Source organism: Pongo abelii, chromosome 11, assembly GCF_028885655.2.
Source record: "Pongo abelii isolate AG06213 chromosome 11, NHGRI_mPonAbe1-v2.0_pri, whole genome shotgun sequence".
NCBI classification, from domain to species: Eukaryota; Metazoa; Chordata; class Mammalia; order Primates; family Hominidae; genus Pongo; species Pongo abelii.
The window spans coordinates 121501944-121526376 of NC_071996.2; the positions used below are offsets into that span (position 1 = coordinate 121501944).

Consider the following 24433-nt stretch of genomic DNA (forward strand, 5'->3'; position numbering starts at 1 on the left):
CCACAGATAGAGGAGGGAGGGAGTCACAGGCGAGCTCCAGGCTCTCCCAAGAGGCCGCTCAGAAACCAGCTCATCTGATGCAGACACTCGTCCCCATCCCTGTCCCTGCCACTGTTGCACACCGGCACACACACCCTCCCCTCCTTCTCCCCTTGATCATCCACCTCCAGTGCCCCTGGCTCCTCGCTCCATCCCAGCCCCTCTGCCTGTCCCTGTCCCTGCCCACCCTCACCTGGCCCAACAGGCACCCCCACTGTGTCAAAGCTGGCTGTGTGGCAGGTGGGGAGGCAGGGACATGGGGTGAAGCAAGGAGACCCACCAACATCGAATCCTGAGGTCACAGGGACCTAGAGAGGAGTTACCCATCCCTGGTGGCCCCAAACACCTCCTCCTACTCTCCCAGGAAGAAACCAGCGCCACACCTATACCAGGCATAGTGGTTCCCTGGCAGACACCTTCTCCAGAACAGACACCTGCCTCCCAGCTCAGACCTGGCAGAGGGCAGGGGGCTGGAGGACGGCAGGGGACTGGAGGAGGGCAGGGGCCTGGAGGATGGCAGGGAGTTAGAGGAGGGCTGGGGACTGGAGGGAGGCAGGGGGCTGGAGGAGGGCAGGGGCGGGGATCCTGGACAGGGCTTCAGACAGACTGAATTGGGAGGGCAAGAAAGAGACCAAGGGTGCAAAGTGAGACGCAGGGAACAGAGAAAGGGAAGGAATGAGGGAAAGACAGGGATGGGAGACAGGGACATGACCGGGGAGACAGAGATGGGCTTTGCAGCCTCTGCATGGGGGATATAGGGACAGAGGAGAGGGCAGATGGGCTGGGGCATCCCTTGTGCTGGTTTTTAGATGCGGTTCCTGGTGTTTATGAAAACAGGCGTCCTCCCAGACCCCTGCTCCTCTGCCCCAATACTAGCCCCTGCAGCAGCCCAGCCTGGAGAAACGAGGACTCGGCATGGAAAGACCCTAGGCTCAAGGAGGCAGAGCACAGCCAGGATGGGGAGCCCCAGCCCACCTGGGAAACCCGCCTGGCCCATTGCTGGGCACAGGATCTCACTGGTGGTCTCACATCCATCCTTTTGGGAATGGGATCAGGACTAGGTGGTCGGCACTGGTGACCAGCACTCAGGGGGACCGCACAGCTGACTGAGGTGGAGAAGGAAGGAGGAGTGTGGTGGGACCCTCGCCCTCCCCTCCCCACCCTGGAGCGCTGCCTCACAGCCCAACCAAGCGACAGGGAAGAGACAACCACAGCAATAGCAGCTGCGGAGCTCCATGGCCTCCCTCTGCCCCCTGGTGGTGAGAAGGAAGAAAAGCAAGAGTAAGTGCTGAAAACGAAAAGGAAACCTGCAGCAGTCCCAGCTACCACAACGGATCAGCCCCCATTTGGCCAACAGGTGACTCTACCCCAGGTCGGCCTGAGAGGACCCATCCCCCATCTCACCATTCTGCCCCAGTGACCTGGATCCTGCCTTTACCACTTCTTCCCTGCAGCGTCTTCGGTTCCCCCACCGCTGTGGGCCAGGTTCCCCCTCCAGGCTGCTGGGCTGGGACTGAGTCACTTCTTCCCAGGCTGTAAATCCTGGGACTGCTGTGCAAGGCAGAGTCACTAGGGACGGACTCAGGCAGCAGAGCCGCGTTCTCATGCCCCAGCCAGCCAGGCTCTCCTGGGTGAGTAGCAGGGAGACCCCTGGAACTTACGGGGATAGAAGGGGAGTGATGCCAGGAGCGGGGAGAAAAATGCATGGCAGAGATGAGGGAGAGGAGGAGACACATGGAGCCATTCATGGATTTCACACAGGATCTGGGCTGGAAGGGGCTGCCGAGACCATCAGTCAAATCTTTGGTCTACAGGTGGGGAAACTGAGGCTCAAGGAAGGTGAGTGATTTGCCCGAGATCACACAGTGAGCGTGTAGCCAGGCCAGGATGGAGACCCAGGTCTCTGGACTCCTGACCCCATCCTTCCTAAATCCATGCCCCATCCACCTCCCTCATTTACCTCCGTCTCCCTCTCCCCTCCCCTCCACTGTGTCCCACTGCTGTACCACTGCCACCCCACCCCAAACTCCAGCAGCCACAGCCCGGGAGGCAGGACACCTGGGTTTTCCACTCCATGCCTGGTCTTGACTCTAGGATCTCAGAATAAGGCCACCAGCTGTCAGGGCCACAGTGTCCCTCTCTGGGCCCCAGGACCCATCGGGAGGAGAAGAGGATGAGATCCCCCTGGAGAGAAAGGCAGTATTAAAACCAGGCACCCTGCTCCCCACACACACGCAGCATCTGTTCAGCCCCAGCCCTGGGGCCGTGCTTTACTTCTGCACCCTCTCCTCAAAGAACACACATTTTCCATTCAGCTGGGGCCCAGGAAACGATGAGTGGGTGTCTCGAGGAGGATGAATACCCAGGCAAGGCTGGGGGCCCTCCATGGGGAACATGGGGACACTCCAGTCTAGTGTCCACATGGCATGAGCCCTCACGGGGTTGCTCACACCAAGTCAGGGCCCAGAACACAGCCCTGTGGACACACACACCTGAGTTCAAATCCTGGGTACCTCTGCGATGTTGGATAAAAGACTTACCCTCTCCAACCCCCTGTTTCTCCGGGTCTAAAATGGAGTTAATAACCTCCAGGATTATGTGAGGATTGAATGGGACAAGGACATCAAGTGTTAGCACAGTGTCGTCACCCAGGGACCACTCAATCGGTGGAGGCCACACCATCATCTTCACACGCTGGCCTACAAGATAGAGCTGGGATTCTCCCCCTACTAGGTAACTTGCTATGTCACCCGAGATAAGTCACTTTCCCTCTGTAGGCTCTGCGTCCTGCTTTGTGTAAGGAGAGAGCTGGGCAGTGAGGCCGAGGGTCCTTCCTGGGCTCACAGTCCAAGTCGCAAGGAATCACATCATTTCCAAGTACCCATGGCAGAAGAGGGAGCCATCCTCAAGGTCACCAAAGACCTAAGAGGTGAGTGTGTCCTGAGAGATGTTCTGGGACTGAGTCACAGGAGAAGTCAGGGTCTGGGAGCCCCTCCCTCAGCGGCCTGACATCTGCCATCTTCCCGGCAGCTGCCGTCTCTGCCATCCTCCAGGGCTATGGGGATGGGCAGGGGCCAGTGACAGACACCAGTGCTGAGCTGCACAGACTCTGTGGCTGCCTGGAGCTGCTGCTGCAGGTGGGACTTCTCCTCCCCTTCCCCATCCCTCTCCCCAGCCCCAGATAACTGGTGGGACATTCCTGAAAAATCAGGGAGAAGCCACAGCCCCTTTCCTTACCATGCACTGTCTCATCTCCCCCTCCCTCCTGACACCTAACCTCACTCTTGGAGTTTGTCACTGCAGCCTGAGAAGCGAGGTAGGGCAAAGCGGGGCTGGAAGGGACCCTGGCCTGGGGTTGGGACCCAAGCCTGGGGGCAACCCCCACTGCTTAAACCTTCAGAGGCATTGATGTCCTAGGGCTGGCCCTTCCTGCTGCTACTCAGAGCCCCAACTATGACCAGCACTGCTTTTATTGAATACTTGCTATTTGTCAGGCTTCGGCCTCTATATGCCTGGCTTTATGCAATCCTCACTCTGGCCCTCTGAGATGCTTGATGTCCACCCCCCAACACCCCGACACACATCCTCCTACTTCTCTGACTTCATCTCTTGCCACCCTGCCACTCATCTACTGCACTCCAGCTCCCCTGGCCTCTTGGATCTTCCTGGAGCACACCAGTCATGCTCCTGCCTCAGGGCCTTTGCAAGGGCTCTCCCCTCTACTTAGAATGCTCTTCCACTGGAATGCACAGCATACTTTCTCAGCTCCTTCAAGCAGGAAGGCTTTTCTGGGCACCCTAGATTTTCAACACACATGCCACACACGCCACACACACCACACACCACACATACACACACCACATTTTCCATTCTCTTTCCTGCTTTATTTTTTTCTCCGTAGCAGTCATCACTATCTAATATACTCGATGCTTTACTTATCTCATCTGTTTGTTGTCTTAACTCCCCTATCAAGATGTAAGTTCCATGAAGTCAGTTTGTTCATAGTTGTATCCCCAGAACATAGAACAGGGCCTGGAATATAGTAAGGGTCTCTGAATGAATGAGTGAGAACACTGAGGCTCAGGGAGGTCAAGCACCTTGCTCGTGGTCACACAGCCAGTAATGACAGGGCTCAGTCTGGATGTCAGGTGTGTCTGCAGGAGCCCTCTCCTCCAGCATGTGTCCCCTCAGCAAGCTAGAATGCAGGGCTTGTTCTAGGAGGAAGCATTTCTACACTTTCTTTGCCTCATTTTGGTTCTAGTTTGACCAGAAAGAGCAGAAGAGCTTCCTGGGGCCTCGGAAGGATTACTGGGACTTTCTCTGCACTGCCCTACGACGGCAGCGGGGGGACATGGAGCCAATCCACTTTGTCCGTTCCCAGGACAAGGTATCCAGGGCCAGGCAGTGAGAAGGCTGATGGGGTGGGGGTGGACATACGCCTTCTCCTTTTCCCCCATCCTGCTCTACCGACCATAGAGCCCTCACCTGCTCTGCATGTCTCCTAAGCCCTGCCCACAGCACCCCTCCAGACACCCTTTTCCTCCCATGGCCTCAGGTCCCCCCCACACTTCCCATTGCCAAGCACTTCCAGTCCCCTCTCTCTGTGTTTCCTGGGCGCCCTTTGTCCTAATACCACCCCCCGCCCATTCTGCCCCTGTTCACTCTGCAGTTGAAGACCCCTCTGGGGAAAGGCCGTGCCTTCATCCGCTTCTGCCTGGCCCACGGGCAGCTGGCTGAGGCCCTGCAGCTTTGCCTCCTGAACCCAGAGCTCACCAGGTGGGGCTGCTGGGACATCCTCCTGCAGATGCCATCTGAGCCACTTTCCCTCCTTTGTAAAAGAGGCCTCCTTTACCCCCGACGGATGGCTTTCTATCAAGGACAGTTACAAAGAGAATCATGAAGGAAAAATCAAGGGAGAAAGGGCAGAGGGAGGTTGGAACCCAGGAGTCCTGGGAGCATCAGGGTTCTTGGGTCTCCTGCTCCTGAAGGGCCACAGCTCTGCCTGGGGAACAGCCTGATGACGGTGTGTAGTGGAGGCTGCTTTGTTGAGGTTGAGCTGGGGTGGCGGTGGTTGGGGCGGGGGGAAATAGCACCAGGGTCAAAGGCCAAGGGTTCTGATCACTGTTAACACAGGGAATGGTATGGACCCCGGAGCCCTCTGCTCTGCCCAGAACGCCAAGAAGACATCCTGGACTCTCTCTATGCTCTCAATGGGGTGACCTTCAAGTTGGACCTCCAGCAGCCAGACCTGGATGGAGCCTGGCCCATGTTCTCAGAGTGAGTGGGTGCAGCCAGGAAGGAAGTCTCTTTTGACACCTGGTCCCATGGCCACCAAGGGTCCCAGGCAAGCCCCAAGCCCTCAGCCTCCAGCCCCATCTGTCTCTGCCTCCTTTTGCTCCATGACTTTGGATCCTTCTAGCCCTCGATGCTCCCAGTGCAAATTCATGGCATAATGCTGCCTAGAATATGCACTCACTAACGACTTCCTGGGTGGTTGAGGTGGAGGGCTGGAGGATGAATGGCTAGCGGGATGCTGGGAGGGAAAGTACGGACGAATAGAGGATGGGATGCGTGAGGGTGGGTGAGCAGGAAGGAGGAAGTGTCATGGGATGAATGGGCGAGTGGAAAGATGGGATACCCTCCATCTGAGGACCAAGCCCAACACTGAAGAGAGGCCCAGGGTCCCCCTGCCTCTTTCACTTTCAGGTCACGCTGCTCCAGTTCCACCCAAACCCAGGGAAGGAGACCCAGAAAAAACAAAGATGCCCCAAAGAAGGTGCCTCTGCCCTGCCTTCACTCTGAGTTGCCTCTTCCCCATCTCCTTGGCATCCTCAGGTTGAGTAGAAACTGAGCTTCTCCCTCTGAGTGTACAGAGAGCCCTGACCCTACTGGACAGACAGAGCAAGAGGCCAGTGTGTGGAGCAGGGGACTGGGGAGCTGCAGGGGAGGAGAGGGCTCCTATTCCTGGGGTGGTGGGGACACTGGGAGAGAAAAGGAACTCTAGCACCCTCTGCCAGAGCCACTGGGCCCAGAGGAGGAGAAAGTGCTATGAGGGGCGGGCCACTGAAAGCTTCAGGAAACAGATGAGAGGGACGCCCTCTGCTGAGTCCCCTGCACTGGACAATTGACACATGACTCAGTTCAGTTCAAGAAGCGACTAAAGACCCAGGTTGCCTGGTTGAATTCCAGCCCCACCCCTTACAAACTATGGTTCTTGAACAAGTTACTTATCCTGCCCCGTAGGGATATTGTGAGGATGAACTGACAAAACTCACATCCAGCACTGCACAGGGCTCCTGGCTACACGCTCCCCGCATGGCACTGTGTGGTCACCGTCATTGTTGTTATCATCATCCCACAAGCACATTTTGCACCCCCACCAGCTTCCAGGCACTGGGTACAGATACTATTAGTTCTCTGGCCTGAAAAGTTCAGGGTCTCTTCGTGGAGATAGACCATAAAGAAAAGCATTGCAATATACAAGTTCAGTGTAAGTGACACAGAAATGAACAGAGGAACATGGGAGCACAGAGAAGGCTTCTTGAGAGGTCGCTCTTAGCTGAGTGTTGGTCTAGTCGAGATTTCATCACAACCCTAAAACTGGGTATTATCATTCCCATTTTGCAGATGAAAAAATTGAAACACAAAGTGTAGTTCAGGAGGAAGGATTAAAGGAAAGGAGTGGGAGGAACTTAGGGGGAACCAGATCAATACCCAAGACCCAGGTGCAGGAGGGAGAAGGATGTGGGCTGCGGGAAGGGACAGAAGGACATCAGGATGCACTGCTGTCCCTCACCAGACCAAAGCATGGCACTCAGATCACCTAGGTGTTGCTAAAAATCAGATTTGGGGTTTGATAAATCAAAGCTTCCAGTGAGAGGACCTGGTACCTATCTATTTCGCAAGCTGATTAGATTAGTGCTGTGGCCTAATCTAATGGCACCAGGTCAGTGAATTGGTGCTGAGAGGGATGACTGGTTTTGGGTCCTCTCCACAGATCCCAGCCACATATGGAGGGCCCGAAAATGTCCAGATTGAGGACTCACACACCAGTCAAGCCGTCTGTCTGCAAGATGCACCGAGTGGACAGCAGTTGGCAGGGCTTCCCAGGTCCCAGCAACAAAGGCATCTTCCTTTCTTTTTGGAAAAGAAGGGGGAAAATTCCAGGAGACATAGGTACCCCCAGAGCATGTGGGAGCCAGGAGGGGAGGAGCTTCAGCTAGACCAGGAGGAAGCAGCCCCATGGATTGAGATCTTCCTGGGGAACTCAACATCCAGCACCCAGGGACAGGGGAAGGGGGCTATGGGCACTCAGAAGGAGGTGATAGGGATGGAGGCTGAGGGCACAGGGGTTCTTCTGGTTGCAAAGGGTCAGAGAACAACAGAGGGGACTCGTGAAAAGGAAGCAGAGTGGAGTCATGTCCAGAGGCTGCTGATGCCCAGCTCCAGAGGGACCATAGCAGGAGCAGTATCGGGGAGCAGGCAGAGGTCGGGGGGCTCTAGCATCCTAGGGGAGCCCTGGGTCCTTCAGGGACTCGCAACAAAGGAAGACTCTACCGTGGAGAATCCACAAGTGCAAACGGAAGTGACCCTTGTGGCCAGAAGGGAGGAGCAAGCCGAGGTGTCCCTGCAGGACGAGATCAAGGTGAGAACAGTTGAGCTCCACACCTGGTTATTCGCCCCTCTCTGACCTGGCCCACAGATGAGGGTCTGCAATGGTAGCCTGGGACCATTCCCTCCCACGGGTCTATTTTTATTGGCCCACTCAGGATTATTATTTGGGGATGCCTTTGAAAGCCATACATTCTTCAGGTCCCCCACAGTCTCCACCTCTCCCTATTGCCCCACACTAGACCCACTTTATTCAGCAATACTTCTTGCCCAGCCCCAGTAGGCATTGGAGTTTGAGATCCTTTCCCAGCAGTTCTTCCAGGCAGTCACTTCCTCTCTCCAGTTCCATATCCTCATGATGGTAAGTCTCTTCCCCAAATCTAAGTTCTACTGTTGCAGAGCCCACCTAGTTGCTCCTGTGGTAGATGCTTCTCCTGGAGGTCACTCAAGGTTGTCACCAAGCCTCGCTTCAGCCTTCACCCAGGAACTTGCAAGTTTCTGAGTTTACAACTTCCACCCTTCAGTGAAGGAAGAAACAGTGGCCCAGGCTCACCCAGAAGCAGGGCCTAGGACAGAGCCAGGCATCGCAGCTCTCAGCACTGTCCCCAGCCCTGCCAGGGCATGGCCTGGGGTCTCTCGGGAATGTTGTTCAGGTCAGCCCCGGCACTGGGGTCTCTGCCCTTCTCCTTCAGCCTCCTTCTCCCTTCCTTCCACCCCCCAGAGCCTCAGACTTGGGCTCCAGAAGGCTGAGGAGAAGGCCCAGCGCCAGGAGCAGCTGCTGAGAGAGCAGGAGGGGGAGCTGCAGGCACTTCGGGAGCAGCTCAGCAGGTAACCTTGGCAACCCACAACACAGGGCACCCGGAGGTGCTCCCTGAGTCCTGCTGTCAATCACGGTCAAGCCAGTGAGGTGTTGTGAGAACCTCCCGTGCACCAGGCCCTGGGCTGGGCACACCTTCGGGATCTGAGGCCTGCAGGGCATTGCTCCTGATCCCAGGGCTCCACCCTCCCCCACCCCCACCCCCACCCCCACCCCCCCCCCCGTGCATACCTTCTCACAGGTCTCCCAGAGCAGCCCCAGGAAAGGCCCCGCCTCCTGGCCTGCTTCCCTCCCACCCTCACTCCTACCTCCCTCTGATGCCTCCCTGGGCAGCCCTCTCTCTTTTCCACCCTCTCTGCCTCCCTACTCCACTGGGCTTCTTTCTCCCATCTTTCTGTCTCCCTCTTTTACTCAGTTTCTTTGTGTCTCATTTGCTTCTTCCTGTTATGCCACCTCTCACCCTCTCATAATCATAGCTATCGTTTACTGAGCATTTACTATGTCCCGGGCACTGCTGTAGGTGCTTCTGCGTAACACCCTTATGAGATGAGTTCTATAGAACCCCCATTTTATAGAGGAGGAAGCTGAGGCTCAAAGATGCTGCACAATTCACCCACCATTGGCTAGTTAGCAGGGGAGCTGAGATTCAAGGCCTGCAGCTGACTCCAGAACCAGTGGGCTCAGACGCCCCCCTCAGGCAGCATGTCGGGTGCCTGCACTTCAGTCTCTCCGTTTCTCCTGCTCAGTGTCTCTCACCACCCAGTGTCTTCATCTTCCGTCATCCCATTGACCTCAGGGACCCACAGCATGCTGTCTGTCTCTACCATCCCCTCTCAGTCCTCAGTCTCTCGGGTCTCAGTTTCTCTCTCTCTCTCTTTCTTTTTGTAGAGACGAGGTCTCACTACATGGTGCAGACTGGTCTCAAATTCCTAGGCTCAAGCTTCAGCCTTCCAAAGTGCTAGGGTTACAGGCATGAGCCACCACACCCAGCCCATAATTTGTTTTTTAAAGTCTCTTCTCGCTGCAGAGATCTTCCGTGGCCTGACTCAGCCTCTCTGTGTCTCTCTCCTGTGGTCTCCAGGTGCGTCGGTCTGCCCACCTGCCCCTGTCTCTCCCTCCCACATGGGTAACACCTGCCCCAGGTCCAACAGACACCAGTCGGACCCCAGCAGAGCCTGAGTAGCTGTGATTCAGCCTGAATCACTGGGAAGCCTGCTGGCTGTCTGCTTCGCAGATGAGAGAGTCCCAGGAACCCAGAAACCAACCCAAAAGGGCCCCCAGGCTCCTCCCACTCCACACTCAGCTGAGCACACAGTGTGGTCGCAAAGGTTTCCATGATTCAGGGCCCAAATGACCATGGGGGTTCTGCCCACACGAGAGTCTTCAAGGGTTCAAGACAGTCTGGGAGGAGCAGCTGGGAGGTTGTAGAGAGATGGCCTGGCCCTGGCTGCTCCTTTTGCTGGGGGCCCTGTCTTACAGACCACAGTGCTCTGGCCACCTGTCACTCATCATTCAGTCATTCCACAAACACTCTGTGCACCCACTCTGAGCCAGGCCTGTCCTAGGTACGGGAAATCCTCTCACAGACAAAACAGGCCAAGTGCCTGCCCTCATGGAGCTTGCATTCTAGTGGGGGAGGCAATAAAAGTGATTAGCAAGTAAAGTACCTAGGATATCAGATTGGAATAAGTTCTAAGAAGACATAAAGCAGACAAGAGGAATGGGACATGTTGGTGTGGTATTTTACATTTTAATAAAGTAACATGGCCAGGGAAGACCTCCCTGAAAAGGTGACATTGACCTAAAGACCTGAAGGAAGTGAGGATCAAGCCCTTTGACTATTCGGTAGAATGTTCCAGGCTGCGGGAACAGCAAAAACAAAGGCCCTGATGGGGGACGGGCAGGCCAGATTCTAGGAACATCCAAGGAGGCCTTCCGGGCCCCAGTAGAGTGAAGGAGGGAGAGGATGTGGGAAAAGGTCAGGTGAGCCAAGAAGGCAGGTTAGGGAGAGCCTGCAAGGTCCTTGGAAGTGCCTTGACTTTGACTCAGAGGAAGATGGGAGCCACTGAGAGCTCAGAGGAGGAGAGGGACTTGACCTTTTTTAATGTCAAAAAGATGTTTACATGCTTTTTCAAATGCTTAACAATTAAATGGTTTTTAGTATATTCAAGAGTTATACATCCACCACCTCAATCAACTTCAGAACATTTCCATCTCCCCAAAGAAAAATCCTGTACCCATTAGCAGCCACTCCTTATTCCTTTCCCGGCTCTAGGCAACACCAGTCCACTTTCTCTATAGATCAGCCTGTTAGAGGCTGGCATGTTTTCTGTTGCTGTTGGTTTTTTTGTTTTGTTTTGTTTTTGTTTTTGAGACAGAGTTTCGCTCTTGCTGCCCAGGCTGGAGTGCAGTGGTGACATCTCGGCTCACCGCAACCTCCGCCTCCTGGGTTCAAGTGATTCTCCTGCCTCAGCCTCCCGAGTAGCTGGGATTACAGACACCCACCACCACGCCCAGCTAATTTTTCGTATTTTTAGTAGAGGTGGGGTTTCATCATGTTGGCCAGGCTGGTCTCAAACTCCTGACCTCAGGTGATCCACCTACCTTGGCCTCCCAAAGTGCAGAGATTACAGGCATGAGCCACGGTGCCCGGCTTGATGTGTGTTTTAAAGGCCCCTTGGAGCTGGCCTGTTAGCCGGCAAGCTGAACACAGGGAGTCCAGTGAGGACCCTGCCATGCAGTGGAGAGTAGGGGTGCTCAGACTGGGCTGGCGGCATGGAGCAAGGAGCAGCTGCTGGGCTTTGGATGAAGTGTGAAGTAGAACTTCCTGAGGAATTGGATATGCTGTCTGAAAGAAAGACAGAAGTTGAGAATGACTCTGAGCTTTTTGACCTGATCAGCTAGAAAGCTAGAGTCATCATTAATTGAAGTGTATAGGCTGTGGGAGGGCAGGTTTGTGGGGAAAGTTCAGAGCTTGGTTTTGAACACGTTATGTTTGAGATACCTGTTAGACATGTCAGACGGGGGCCGCTGGGCAAGCAGTTAAGTGTGGAACTCAGGAGGGAAGTGTGAGCTGGGAGATCGATCCTGGAGTCCTCAGAGTAAGGACGGTGAGTAACAGCTGACCCTGAGCCTCAGAAGAGGACGTGCTACCCTGATGCCTGGGAGCCAGGGAGCTAAGGACAAAGCTCACTCCCGGGAAAGGAGCCCGTGGGCATCAAGCTGGTGAAGAGTTCCTCAACACAGAGAATAGAAGTGCCGAGGGACCCATTCATTCCGTGGACATTTAATATGCTTCTACAATGGCCATGAGCAGGTGTGGTGAACAAACTTGGCCCAGCCTGCTCTAGAAGACATGGGACAGATAAACAGATAGCAATCCAATGGCCATTGGATGGATGCTAGGGAAAAAAAGGCAGGGAAGGGCGCAGAGAAAGACAGGATAGTCATTCAGACTGGGGGCCAGGAAGTCTTCTCTGAGGTGACATTTGAGCAGAAGCCCCAACCACATGAAAGACTGGACCGGGCAAATATCTAGTGAGAAGTGCTGTGGCCAGGGGAATGGCCGGAAGACATGCGTTTGTGGACCGGCAGGCCAGATGCATACGGGGTGTGGCTGAGCAGAGGAGAGGGGCAGAGCCGGAACCAGGGACCTCAAAGGCAGAGTGAGGCACTGGAATTCTTCTCTGTGCTACCAGAGTCTGGGGCAGGGTTTAGAGCAGGGGCGTTTCTCCGTCTGACTTCTGTGTTTAAAGGCTCACTCAGGTTGTGGTGTGGAGGACAGTGGAAGGGTGGTAGAAGTCCCGCACAGAGCACAGGCTGGGGGCAGAGGCGAGCCACAGCCGACCTGAAGGCGGCAGGCCCCGGGCAGGCCCATGGGGCTGCGAAAACGGACTTTGGGCTGAGACATGGGGCTTCCAACACCCACCTCACAGCTTTCTAGCTGTGGGCCCCTGGGGACAGTGGCCTGCCCTCTCTGGGCCTCAGGTCCCTGATTTGCAAAAGGAGATGGTGGGATAGCTAAGGTTCCTCCTCCCAGCTCAGATGCTCGTGGGGCCATCTTTCCAAGCAGGTGGGTGTCCTCTGCGCTGGGAATAAGACTTCGAGCAAAAGAAATTAGGACAAGCATCAGCCGAAGTGGTCCTCAGGATGGGGAACTAGGCAGATGTCACATGACCCCCAGCCCCTGCACAGCATCACTGAGCTCCTTTGAGGCCTGCCAGTCTCCATCAGCATCCTTCCCTCCCTCCCTCCCACCTGCTGCCCTCTTGGCACCAGTGCCAGGAATCACTGGTGATCAGGGCCTTACCTGGGTGAAGGTGTAGGGAGGCAAAAAGAGTTTTGATCTGGGCTGGCCTGTGTCCAGATTTCTGCCCCCTCCACTCATCAAGCTGTGTGACCCCGGGCAAGTGTCACCCCCTCTCTGAGGTTCTACTTTTCTCTCTTGTAAAATGAGGATTATATTATCTGTCCCCTAACATTGTGAAAACTAAATGAATGAGGCTACAAAACACTAAGCTCAGGCCTGGCATATAGTAAGTGCTCAGTAAACTAATTCCTTCCATGCCCCCTCGTGTGCTAGGAGTATCCATCACCCCCTGATTAAAATACTTCAGGGGCTCCCCATTTCACTGAGATTGACATCCACTTTTCCTGGGCCGCTGACAGACAGCTCAGGTCCTGCCCACCTCCCCACTCTTCTCTGCCTTCCCTGCCCCCCACTGCCCTTTGTGGCAGCCCAGATTCACTCATCTTCTTTCAGTTCCTCAAACAAGCTCAGCTCCTTCCAACTTGCAGACCTTTGCATGTGCCCATGCCTGGCTCTATATTGCTGACTTTTCATCTTCTGGGTCAGCTTCCATTTCACCTTGTCTGAGAAGCCTCTCCAAGAACCCTCCCTGGTCTCTGTCTTCGCCTCTCCTTTGTCTCTGTCATAGCACTGAGTTTAGTTATTTTACGAGTCTATCATTTATTTTACCCCTGCCTCAAACACTGTAAGATTCATAGGCTCTGCTTTATTCCTGGCAGCTAAACATCCCTTGGCACAAAGTAGGTGCTAAGTAAGTGTTCTCTCCCACCCCAGAGACACATGTACACACCACGGTGATCACATTAAGGGCCCAGGATCACAGGGCAAGTAAACTGGCTCAGGAAAATTAAAGTCAGCAGCTAAGAAATGAGGTGCCAAAAGACTAGAATGTTCATTAAAATTAAAAACATGGCCCTACTTCGTGCCTGAGCACCAGAACGCTCTTGGGGTTGCAGTGACTGAACTCTTTGGAATGTCAGTGGCTGGGCTGCTGACAGTTTGATGTCATGGCCCACCCAACTTTCTTCCCTGCAACACGCTAAAAGGGGGTGTTTTAAAATTACGTGTTCAATTCATTGTCAAGCCTCTTGCAAGCCTCTTCCGCTCAAACACGCTCAAGCCCCAGGACACACACTGGCACAGACACGTACATGCATCCTGAGCACCAGGACTCTCACTCCTGCCACCTGCCATTGCAACGCCCTCCCAGCTGAGCCAGGGGCCTCCCAACTGAGCCAGAGGCTGGGCCCTGGAGCCAGGTCTTTTTTATTTCCAGTCCAGTGGTCTTCTTGGAACCTTTCAGAAAACCACTACAGACAAAAAGAAAAACCAAGAGTGGAGCTGAGAAGCCACCAAGCCCAAAACTAAAACAAATTTAGGAAAGCCATATTTTTACTATTACTTTTTTAATTGAAAAGACAAGGTAACATAACTTTTTTAAATATTTTAAAGCAAAACATCACCCTAAATCCTTCACTGCTCCCCTTCCACACACAATTATTTCCAGCTGGGCACCAACCATTCAGCCTGAGTTCCCAGGCATCTGCCTTCCCTCCAGAGAGCTGCCATGATGGTGAACACACCTTTCAAGAAAGTTACGTTTTAAATGGAAATGTTTAAAAACAAAGCCGGGAGGAGGAAATGTTGGCTCATCCCCTCCCTCTAAAGGAACACTCAAGGCAGGGCCCTGTTTTCATTTCTCTGAATGGTTGGTGAGGAGTCAGTTCGTAGGTGTCAGGCCAAACACAGTGTGCAGTTCAGTGTGTGGTGTGTGCATTGTGTGTGTGTGTAAATGCACACACATTGTGTGCATGTTGTGTTGTGTGTCTGCATTATGGATGTCTGTTGTGTGTGTTGTGCAAGTGTGTGTTTATATGTTGTGTTGTGTTCTGTTTATATGTGTGGTGTGTGCATTATATACGTGTTGCACTGTGTGTATTGTGTTGTGTGTGCGTTATGTCTGTTGTGATGTGTGATGTGTTGTGGTGTGTGTACGTATTGTATTATATGTATAAAGTATATGCATGTAGCATTGTAAGTGTGTCTTCTGTGTTGTGTGTATGTGTTCTGTTATACTATGTGTGTATTAGGGTGTGTGTTGTGTTGTAGGCATGTGTGTGCTGTGTGTTGTGTATATGCTGTGTTGCGTTTTGTGTTGTATTGCATGTGTGTTGTGTTGTGTATGTGTTGTTTGTGTGTTGTGCGTGCATGTTATGCATGTGCATTGTGTTGTGTGATTGTGACTGTGTGTGGTGTGTATGATGTGTTGTTATGTGTGCATTATGAATGTGTATGTAGTGTTGTGCTGTGTCTGTGTATGTTGTCTTGTATGTGTTGTACTGTGTGTTTTGTGTTGTACACATATGTTGTGTTTTTGTGTTGTGTTATGTGTATGGGTTACGTGTGTTGTGCATATATTGAGTTGTGTGTATGTGTTATGCTGTGTGTTGTGTATGTGTTGCGTTGTCTATATGTGTTGTGTGTGTGCCATGTGTTGTATTGTGTGCGTTATAATATGTAGGGGGTGTTGTGTGCTATGTGTTGTATTGTGTGTGTTATAATACGTAGGGGTTGTTGTGTGTGTTGTCTTGTGTGTATATGTTGTATGTGTTGTGTATGTGTGTTCTGTTGGGTGTTGTATCTGTTGTTATGTGTTGTATTGTGTGAGTGCATTGTGTGTGTTGTATTGTGTTTTGTGTTGTGTGTACGTGTTGTGTTTTGTGTGAATGTTGTTATGTGTATGGGTTACATTTGTGTTGTGTTGTGTATATGTTGAGTTATGTATGTATTATATTGTGTGTTGTGTATATGTTGTGTTGTGTGTATGTGTTGTGTGTAGTATTGTGTGTGTTACAATGTGTGGGGGGTTGTGTGTGTTGTGTGTATTGTATATATATGTTCTGTTGGGTGTTATGTCTGTTGTGTTATATTGTATTATGTGTATGCATTTTGTGTGTGGTGTGTTGTGTGTTGTTTTGTGTGTATGTGTGCGTGTGTGTGTGTGTGTGTGTGTGTGTGTGTGGACTTCAGCTGCCAGGGGCATCACCAACGTCTCCCATGGGCTCCCTATCTGGAACAGCCTCAGCCTAGCTCAGGCACAAAGGCTGAGCTTTGCCCCCTGAGAACTTAGTCTTCCTTCTGTACCCAGGTGTCAGGAAGAGAGAGCTGAGCTGCAGGCACAGCTGGAGCAGAAGCAACAGGAGGCTGAGAGAAGGGATGCCATGTACCAGGAGGAGCTTGGAGGGCAGCGGGACTTGGTCCAGGCCATGAAGAGGCGGGTGTTGGAACTGATCCAGTAAGGACGGGGACAGTGGGAAAGGGGAAACAGATGGGGGAACGGTAAGGGATGTGGAGCCTGGAGCGTGAAAATTCTACTCCACTCACAGCTCCCAAGCAGGGTTCTAGACCTTCTGTATAAGCTAACCCTTCTGTTTCTTTTAGCCACTCCCTGCTGTTATCCCCATTTTACAGAAAAGGAAACTGAGGGTCAGAAATAAGGCAGACTTGGCCACGCGCAGTGGCTCACACCTGTAATCCCAGTACTTTAGAAGGCCAAGGTGGGCGGATAATGAGGTCAGGAGTTCAAGACCAGCCTGGCCAATGTAGTGAAAACCCATCTATACTAAAAATACAAAAATTAGCCGGACATGGTGGCACGTGCCTGTAGTCCCAGCTACTCGGGAGGTTGAGGCAAGAGAATAACTTGAACCCGGGAGGCAGAGGTTGCAGTGAGCCAAGATCACACCACTGTACTCTAGCCTGGGCAACAGAGTGAGAATCCATTAAAAAAAAAAAAAAAAAGGCAGACTTAGTCATCTAGGACACATAGTATATAAATTGTATAGAGTCCCCTGAAAATAATGCACACCCCCACCCAGACCCACCCCCACATACACACACCTACTAAGGTTAGGGAGAAGAAAGGAACCATGGGTTGAGAAGGAATTGGGAGAAGGAGGAAAAAGACACCAGGGAGAACCCAGAGGTGATCACGTGTCCTACACCTGCCTGCCCACGGGACTTCCTCAAACCCTGGGCCTGTGGACCTGCCCTGGGTCAGCTGTCCTAGGTTCCAGACGCTGGGCTCACCAGGGTCAGCTCCAAACCACTAAGCTCACTGAAAGATGGGGAAGATGCGGAAAGCATAGTTCCTGCCCTTTAGTTGAGTAGAAAGAGAGTTCACATACATATGTTATCCTGTCATACAGTTCAGGAAACAGGAGACCAGTGGACTCAGGTTCCATTAAAATTTGAAGGTTGCTAAGGGTTTTTTGTTTGCTTGTTTTTTTTTAACGGAGTCTCGCTCTGTCCCCCAGACTGGAGTGCAGTGGCGCCATCTCAGCTCACTGCAACCTCTGCCTCCCGGATTCAAGCGGTTCTCCTGCCTCAGCCTTCCAAGTAGCTGGGACTACAGGTGTGTGCCACCATGCCGGGCTAATTTTTGTATTTTTAGTAGAGATGGGATTTCACCATGTTGGTCAGGCTGCTCTTGAACTCCTGACCTCAAGCAATCCACCCAGCTCGACCTCCCAAAGTGCTAGGATTTCAGGTGAGGGGTCATTTAGAACTAAATCCTCTTACACAATATCCAAATGGTATTAAGGGTGAGAAAAAGGAGACATCAACTTGGAAATGACAAACAAATAATTTAAGGAATAATTCCTCCAAAGAATTTACTGTCAACTGGGAGGAAAAGACATATAAAAAGTGAAGTATTGACCTCATGAAAGAATTTAAGGTAGCCAACAATAAAAGACATATATATATGATTGTTAAAGAAAACTAGAAAATTAAATGGAACATGGCTGGGTGCAGTGGCTCACAGGCCTGTAATCCCAGCACTTTAGGAGGGCGAGGTGGATGAATCACCTGAGGTCAGGAATTCGAGACCAGCCTGACCAACATGGTGAAATCCTGCCTCTACTAAAAATGCAAAAATTAGCTAGGCGTGTTAGTGGGCACCTGTAATCCCAGCTACTCAAGAGGCTGAGGCAGGAGAATCGCTTGAACCCAGGAGGCGGAGGTTGCAGTGAGCCAAGATCGTGCCACTCCACTCCAGCCTGAGTGACAAGAGTGAAACTCCATCTCAAAAAAAAAGAAAGAAAGAAAATTAAATGGAACATATAATAGAAAACAAAACGTATATATCCCCAAAGTGTTAGGATTAGGGTTAGCATTAGAACTCAGCACTGAGCATATTGGTAGCAGGATCTAAAAGGGAAAGACAGAGTGACTAAATCTCACTTCCCATCCAAAGAAAATATACTAGTGCATCAGCACTAGTTTCCCAGTGCAAAGGTGATTAATCACAGGTTCTCAGGCAGGAGACATTAAACTATATAATACAATGTCCCTGGCAGAAGCTTATGGAAAATACGACCCTAAGCAAAAAACGAAAAGAAAAAGGAAAAAAAAAATAGCCACCAAGGTTGACTTCTGCATCAGGATGGTGGACTGCCCACATCTTATCTATTCTCCATCCTGAAATTTCTCTAAAATGACTATAAAAGACTAAAACTTAAAACGGAGAGAAAAGTGGAGGAGCTAACCACAGAGGAGAGATTTCAGCTAATTTCCAGAAGTTGGAAAATGGATGGAGAAGTGGATACTGTGTGAAGCCCAAGTTTTTTGTAGGATCCAGAGATCCCAGAGCCACACATGGCAGAAGTGAGATGAGGGATAAAGTCATTAGAAAGAGCAATCCATACCTGCTGCCTTCTGCCTGCCTCTCCACATGCAGAATATCCAGCACTCAGGGGCCTATCTCCCAAGCAAATGATCAAAAGATCCTTCACTAAAGGAATTCAAGTGCCCCAAATAAAAGACCAGTTTGTCCTGGAATTTGGGTGTCTGGTTGTAGCAGGTAGCTCCCTGCCCAGTCCCCACTAAAGGGAAGCCACTAGTCAACCATTCCTGTCCACTATTCAGAGCTCTAAACAGATTTTATTGCCTCTTTCTTACACATAAAATGACAACCAAGGATCCCCAGATATTTGAGGAGAGTCTAGAATATAAAGGGAAGAGATGAAGATAAACAAAGGAAAAAGATCCATCTTCCGTGAAACAGGATGCTATAAAAAGCATCTGTCAAAAGATGAAAAACATTCTTGGAAATTAAAAATTAAATTAAAATTATGATCACTGAATTTTTTTCAATTCACTAAAATGATTAGAAGAGAAAGATGAGGCAGTCCCTTAGAAGGCAGAATAAAAAGCATAGAGAGATGGGAGTCCGGAGAGAAATAATTAGACATACAGATAATCAGTCTCTGAGTTCCAATGTCCTTTCTAACTGTGAGGAGAAAAACAAATGAAACACAGCAAAAATTAAGATGTGAGGGAATTCCCCAGCTCTGATGGACACAGGTCTTCAGATTTGAAGATTTCACTGAGCAAAGAAATGAAAAACAAAACAAACAAAGCCCACAATTAGATACATCATTATGAAATTTCAGTAAGACAGTTAAGGAGAATGTCCTAAGATTGTCTAGAAAAAAAGACAGATCACCTATAAAAGAAGTAGAATCCAACCACATAAACAGTCTATGGTGCAATTCTTTTCAAGTTCTGAGAAAAACTGACTTTTGCCCTAGAATCTTGTTTCCAGACAAACCATGAATTAAGTGGGGGAGGTGGTGGAGTAAAGACATTTTCACATAGACAGATTTCAGAAAATTTGCCTCCCACATAGCCTTTCATAGGAAGTTAGTTGAGGATGTGCTCCAGAAAAACAAGGAAGTAAGCCAAGAAAGGAGAAGATGTGGAATTCAGGAAATAAAAAAATAGCTCTAGCCTAGGAGAGAAGAAAAGGGAATTCCCAAGATGACAAGTGGGCAGCAAGCCCAGGGAGCAGTCAGTCTAGACTGTAGCAGAAGGACCAAGGACCCAGGAGGAAGGTTTCTGGGGAGAAAGGGAATCAAGAGAGCACCTGAAATGATGAAGAATTGGGAGGAAAATAATATGTTAAAGGCAAGTAATGCAAGGAACAAAGAAAGGCAATTAAAAACTCCCAGAAAACCAAAATCCTTCCAAGAAGGAAAATGTTATAGAAGACATCTCAGCTCTTTGGGAAGAAATATGTATATATATTATCTAAGAATGTAAATATTATTCATTAATTTTTTCAATGTTAGAATCAACTTAAAAGCAAAGCACAGAAAGCAATTATGTAATTATAGAAACAGAATATAAATGCTACCACCTTAACAATATTATGTATAGAATAGAATCCAATAGAATGTTCTATAAAGGTTGTATATTTATGCTGTCCAGTATGGTAGCTGATAGTCACATGTAGAGATGGAGCACTTGAAATATTGAGCTGGTGCGACTAAGGAACTAAAGTTTTTATTTTATTTATTAATATTTTAATTAAATTAAATGTAAATAGCCACATGTGGGGTAGTGGCTACAGTTTTGGATGCTGTGAGAAAAGATGGCAAGTTAGAAGGTGGAGTAAAGAGGTGAGATGAAAGGAAGAGATGCTGCATCATCATATTACAGAACAGGAGACATAAGGATACTACCTATAGTTAGTAGATGAAGAAATAAATATGTGAGTTCATTCTTTAAAAATTACAATGGTAGGCTAGGCACGGTGGCTCATGCTTGTCATCCCAGCACTTTGGAAGGCCAAGGCAGGTGATCTCCTGAGGTCAGGAGTTTGAGACCAGCCTGGCCAACATGCTGAAACCCCATCTCTACTAAAAATACAAAAATTAGCCAGGCGTGGTGGCACATGCCTGTAATCCCAGCTACTTGGGAGGCCAAGGCAGGAGAATCACTTGAACCCAGGAGGCAGAGGTTGCAGTTAGCCAAGATCATGCCACAGCACTCCAGCCTGGGTGACAGAGGAAGACTCTGTCTCAAAAAAAAAAAAAAATTACAATGGTAGCCAATAGAGGAACCAAAAATAGGAATATAACTATGTTAGGAGGGTGAGTTAGTGAGGATGGTAATAAATAAGCTAAATCCTCTGATGTCAGAGGAAGGAGCTCTATAGAGAATGTTCTCTATTGGTAAACAAAGGAGATATAGGAGCATATTACTTAAATTTGGAAGTAATTTCAAGGAGAGAAAGCAAAAAGATGTCAGAAATGGTTTGCCACTGAGAATGAGAAAGAGAGGGGAGGCCTTTTGATATGAGCACTTTTGTATGATTGTATTTTTAAATCATATGCATGTTTTATTTTGATAAAAAATTAAAACAACCTGTCTTCCTAAATATCCTTACAAGAGGGAGTGAAGGTGGGGAATGGTGGTTCATGCCTGTAATCCCTGCACTTTGGGAGGTTGAGGCAGAGTTCAAGACCAGTCTGGGCAACATGTCGAAACCCCATCTCTACAAAAGATTAGCCAGGCACGTGCCTATAGTCCCAGCTACTCAGGAGGCTAAAGTGTGAGGATCACCTGAGCCCAGGAGGTAAAGACTGCAGTGAGCTGTGATCATGCTACTGCACTCCAGCCTGGGCAACAGAGTGAGATGCTCTCAAAAAAAAAAGAAAAAAGCAGTGAAATTAGTTTTGCAAGGGCATACATGTAAATAAATACAAGACAGTTTGTACTAAGTGCCAGATAAGAGACAGTAGGCAAGATGTGCTGTAAGTGTCTGGAGCAAGAAACCCCAGGGGTCTCTGTGATCGGGGAACACTCCTTTGTGCTTAAATAATGGGTCCTTAAATCATGGGTCAAGGTTATTTTGGGCGAAGAGGAAGCCAGGTGTCAGATGCATTCTGATCTCTTGTATATGTCTCTCACTGTCTCTTCATTTCTCTCTGTCTTTCTCTGGCCCCTGTGTCTCTTTCTCTATCTCTCCATCTGTCTCCATATCTGTCTCTCTCCCTCTGTCTCCATTTTCTCTGTCTCTGCATCTCTTTCTCTGTGTGTGTCTCTCTCCCTCTATATATCTCTCAACTTCTCTATGTCACTCTCTGTCTCTCTCCAATCCTCTGGCTTTCTCTCTCTCTCTCTCTCTCCCCCCTCTCTCTCCCTCTTTCTCCTTCTTTCCACCCCCTCTCTCTCTGAGTAACCATCTCGCTCAGTCCATCTTGGTATCCCTCTCCATTGCTGTGTCTCTGTCTTTCTGCATCTCTGCTCTCATTCCTGTCCCTGCCTCTGAATCTCTTTTTATTTCTCTGTGTGTGCATGTGATTCCCTCCATCACCCTCTCTGTCTCTCTCTTCCCTCTCTGTGTGATTCCCTCTGTTCCTCTCTGTCTCTCTGTCTGGGTCATTTCCCATTTCTATCTTTTGATCTCTGTCTCTGTCTGTGTCTCTTCACCTTCATCCCCCATCAGAGAGAAGGACCACCTGTGGCAGAGGCTCCAGCATCTCTCTTCCATGGCCCCTGGGTGCTGCGTGGCCTGTAGCAAGATCTTTGGCCGATTGTCTCGGCGGTATCCATGCAGGTAAAGGGAAGGGCACAGAATCCTCCCTCTGGGACAGCCCAGTTTCCACCAGCTAACAGCACCCACCCACCCCAGGGAAGGGAGGGACACAGGAACTGGGTGTTTATAAAAGGCCACTTACAGCTGGCCACTCATTCTACCACATCTGGCTTCCAACACTAAGCGGAGACATGAAGGAGAAGAGCAGAGGGGTCAGATAAGGAGTGGGGCCCGGGGGCGGGGTTGGGTCCCCCTCCAAGAGCCGATTGAGAAGTGGGCCTCTCATCTGGAAGGGAGCATCTGTACAGCGTAAGCTGCTCCCCGTCCTTCCTCTGTGAGCACAGTGCTAGGACCAGCCTTGGGAGAGAGGAAAGTGAGCCACCAGGAGAAGCTGTCATGTGGAGGTGGAGGCTCTGGAGGGGTCGGGCATCAGGACACCCTTCAGGAGAAGGGAGACCTCCTGAGACAAACCAGGGGCATTCCACTGGGAGATGAGAAACAGATGTCTCAGGTGGACCTGAAGATACTGGAACTCCATGACCTCAGCGCCCACTTGGGGAAGTGCCAGCTGCAGAGGCCGCCCCAGGCTTTCCTGCCTCTGCTTTCCAGGCTCTGCGGAGGCCTGCTCTGCCACGCTTGCTCCGTGGATTACAAGAAGAGAGACCACTGCTGCCCGCCCTGTGCCCAGGGAGGAGAAGCCCAGGTCACCTGACCAAGACCAAGACCAGCCCATGACTGGCCTCCCACCCGCCTGCCCATCCCACTCAATCCACTCCCTGCCTGTAGCTCTTCCCAGCCCTCTTGTTTGTCCAGTCCTAATTCTAGACACTGAAGATCTAAGGCACCAGCACTTCTGTGGGCAGAGTAGGGTGTGGGAAGTGGTTCCAGCCCTGCAGCTACCACAACGAGCTAGGTGACTTTGGCGAAGCCCTCAGTGCTCAGGGCTTCTTCTCTAATGTTAAGAGTCGGGCCCCATCCTCTTTAAAGTCCCTCTGGGCTCAGCAAATCCATGACTGTAGATAAGACCCCAGCAGCCCTGACATTTCTCCTGCACACTCCCCACTCACCTAGCAGGGGTGCCCACCCTTCCTGATTCACTAGAAGTGAAGCCTGCGCTGTCTTGGACTCCCCAGCAGCTTCCTGTCTGGAGTCAGCTTCAGGGATCTGTGTTTGTGTTGCTGTGTTTCTTTTTATGTTTATTGAAGTACTACTGACATATGATAAACATCACAGAGTGTACAATTTGATGTTTCGATTTTAATAAACACCAGTGAAACCATCTTCATGAACATATCTATCCACCCCAAAGTTTCCTTGTGCCCCTTTGTGGCCTCCCTCCCTTCCCTTCCCTCCATACCTAGGCAAACACTGATCTGCTTTCAGTCACCACAGGCTAATGTGCATTTTCTAGAATTTTATGTAAGTGAAATCATACAGTATGCCCTCTTTATTGCCTGCCTTCTTCTGCTCAACTTAATAATATTGAGATTTGTGCCTGTTGCTACATATATCAAGAACATATTTTATTGTCGAGTGGTATTCCACCCCATGGATATGCCACAGTTTGTCTCTACATTCACCTGTGGATGGACATCTGAGTTGTTTCCAACTTGGGGCTATTACAAATAAGATTCACATGAGTATCTGCTGACATACACTTGTTTCTCTTAGGTTTCTCTTGTGTAGACATACACTTGTTTCTCTTAGGTAAATTCCTAGGAATGACATGGGTGGGTCATTATGTTTAACTTTTTTTTTTGAGATGGAGTCTCGCTCTGTCACCCAGGCTGGAGTGCAGTGGTGTGATCTCGTCTCACTGCAAGCTGTGCCTCCCGGGTTCTCGCCATTCTCCTGCCTCAGCCTCCCAAGTAGCTGGGACTACAGGCGGCCGCCACCACGCCCGGCTAATTTTTTGTATTTTTAGTAGAGACAGGGTTTCCCCGTGTTAGCCAGCATGGTCTCGATCTCCTGACCTCGTAATCGGCCCGCCTCAGCCTCCCAAAGTGCTGGGATTACAAGCGTGAGCCACCGCGTCTGGCCATGTTTAACTTTTAAGGAACTGCCAAACTATTGCCCAAAGAGGCTGTACATTGGCCCTTCCCACCAGCAGCATGTGAGAGTTTCTGTTGCCCCCACCCCACTCCTGCCAGGACTCCTGCATTTGGAGGGCAGGAAAGAGGCACAGACACAGAACTTGGATCTCTCTGTCCTTCCCTACCAACCACTATAGTTCTTTATTGATCTCAAGTTGAGAGTACCTGGAGGGAAGGGC

At 50.5% G+C, this 24433-nt stretch overlaps 1 protein-coding gene across 1 annotated transcript; it reads left to right on the forward strand.

Annotated features, from left to right (window-relative positions):
- The first annotated feature begins 1512 nt into the window (after positions 1 to 1512).
- On the forward strand, positions 1513 to 23403 carry RUFY4 (RUN and FYVE domain containing 4). The gene is made up of 13 exons (XM_002812837.6): positions 1513 to 1670; positions 1801 to 1878; positions 2817 to 2968; positions 3070 to 3176; positions 4301 to 4426; positions 4709 to 4815; positions 5173 to 5316; positions 5746 to 5815; positions 7037 to 7684; positions 8372 to 8478; positions 15925 to 16071; positions 22072 to 22182; positions 22771 to 23403. The coding sequence occupies exons 3-13, from the start codon at positions 2923 to 2925 to the stop codon at positions 22871 to 22873; spliced, it is 1716 nt and encodes a 571-aa protein (XP_002812883.2). The 5' UTR covers positions 1513 to 1670; positions 1801 to 1878; positions 2817 to 2922; the 3' UTR covers positions 22874 to 23403.
- The last annotated feature ends 1030 nt before the right edge of the window (positions 23404 to 24433 follow it).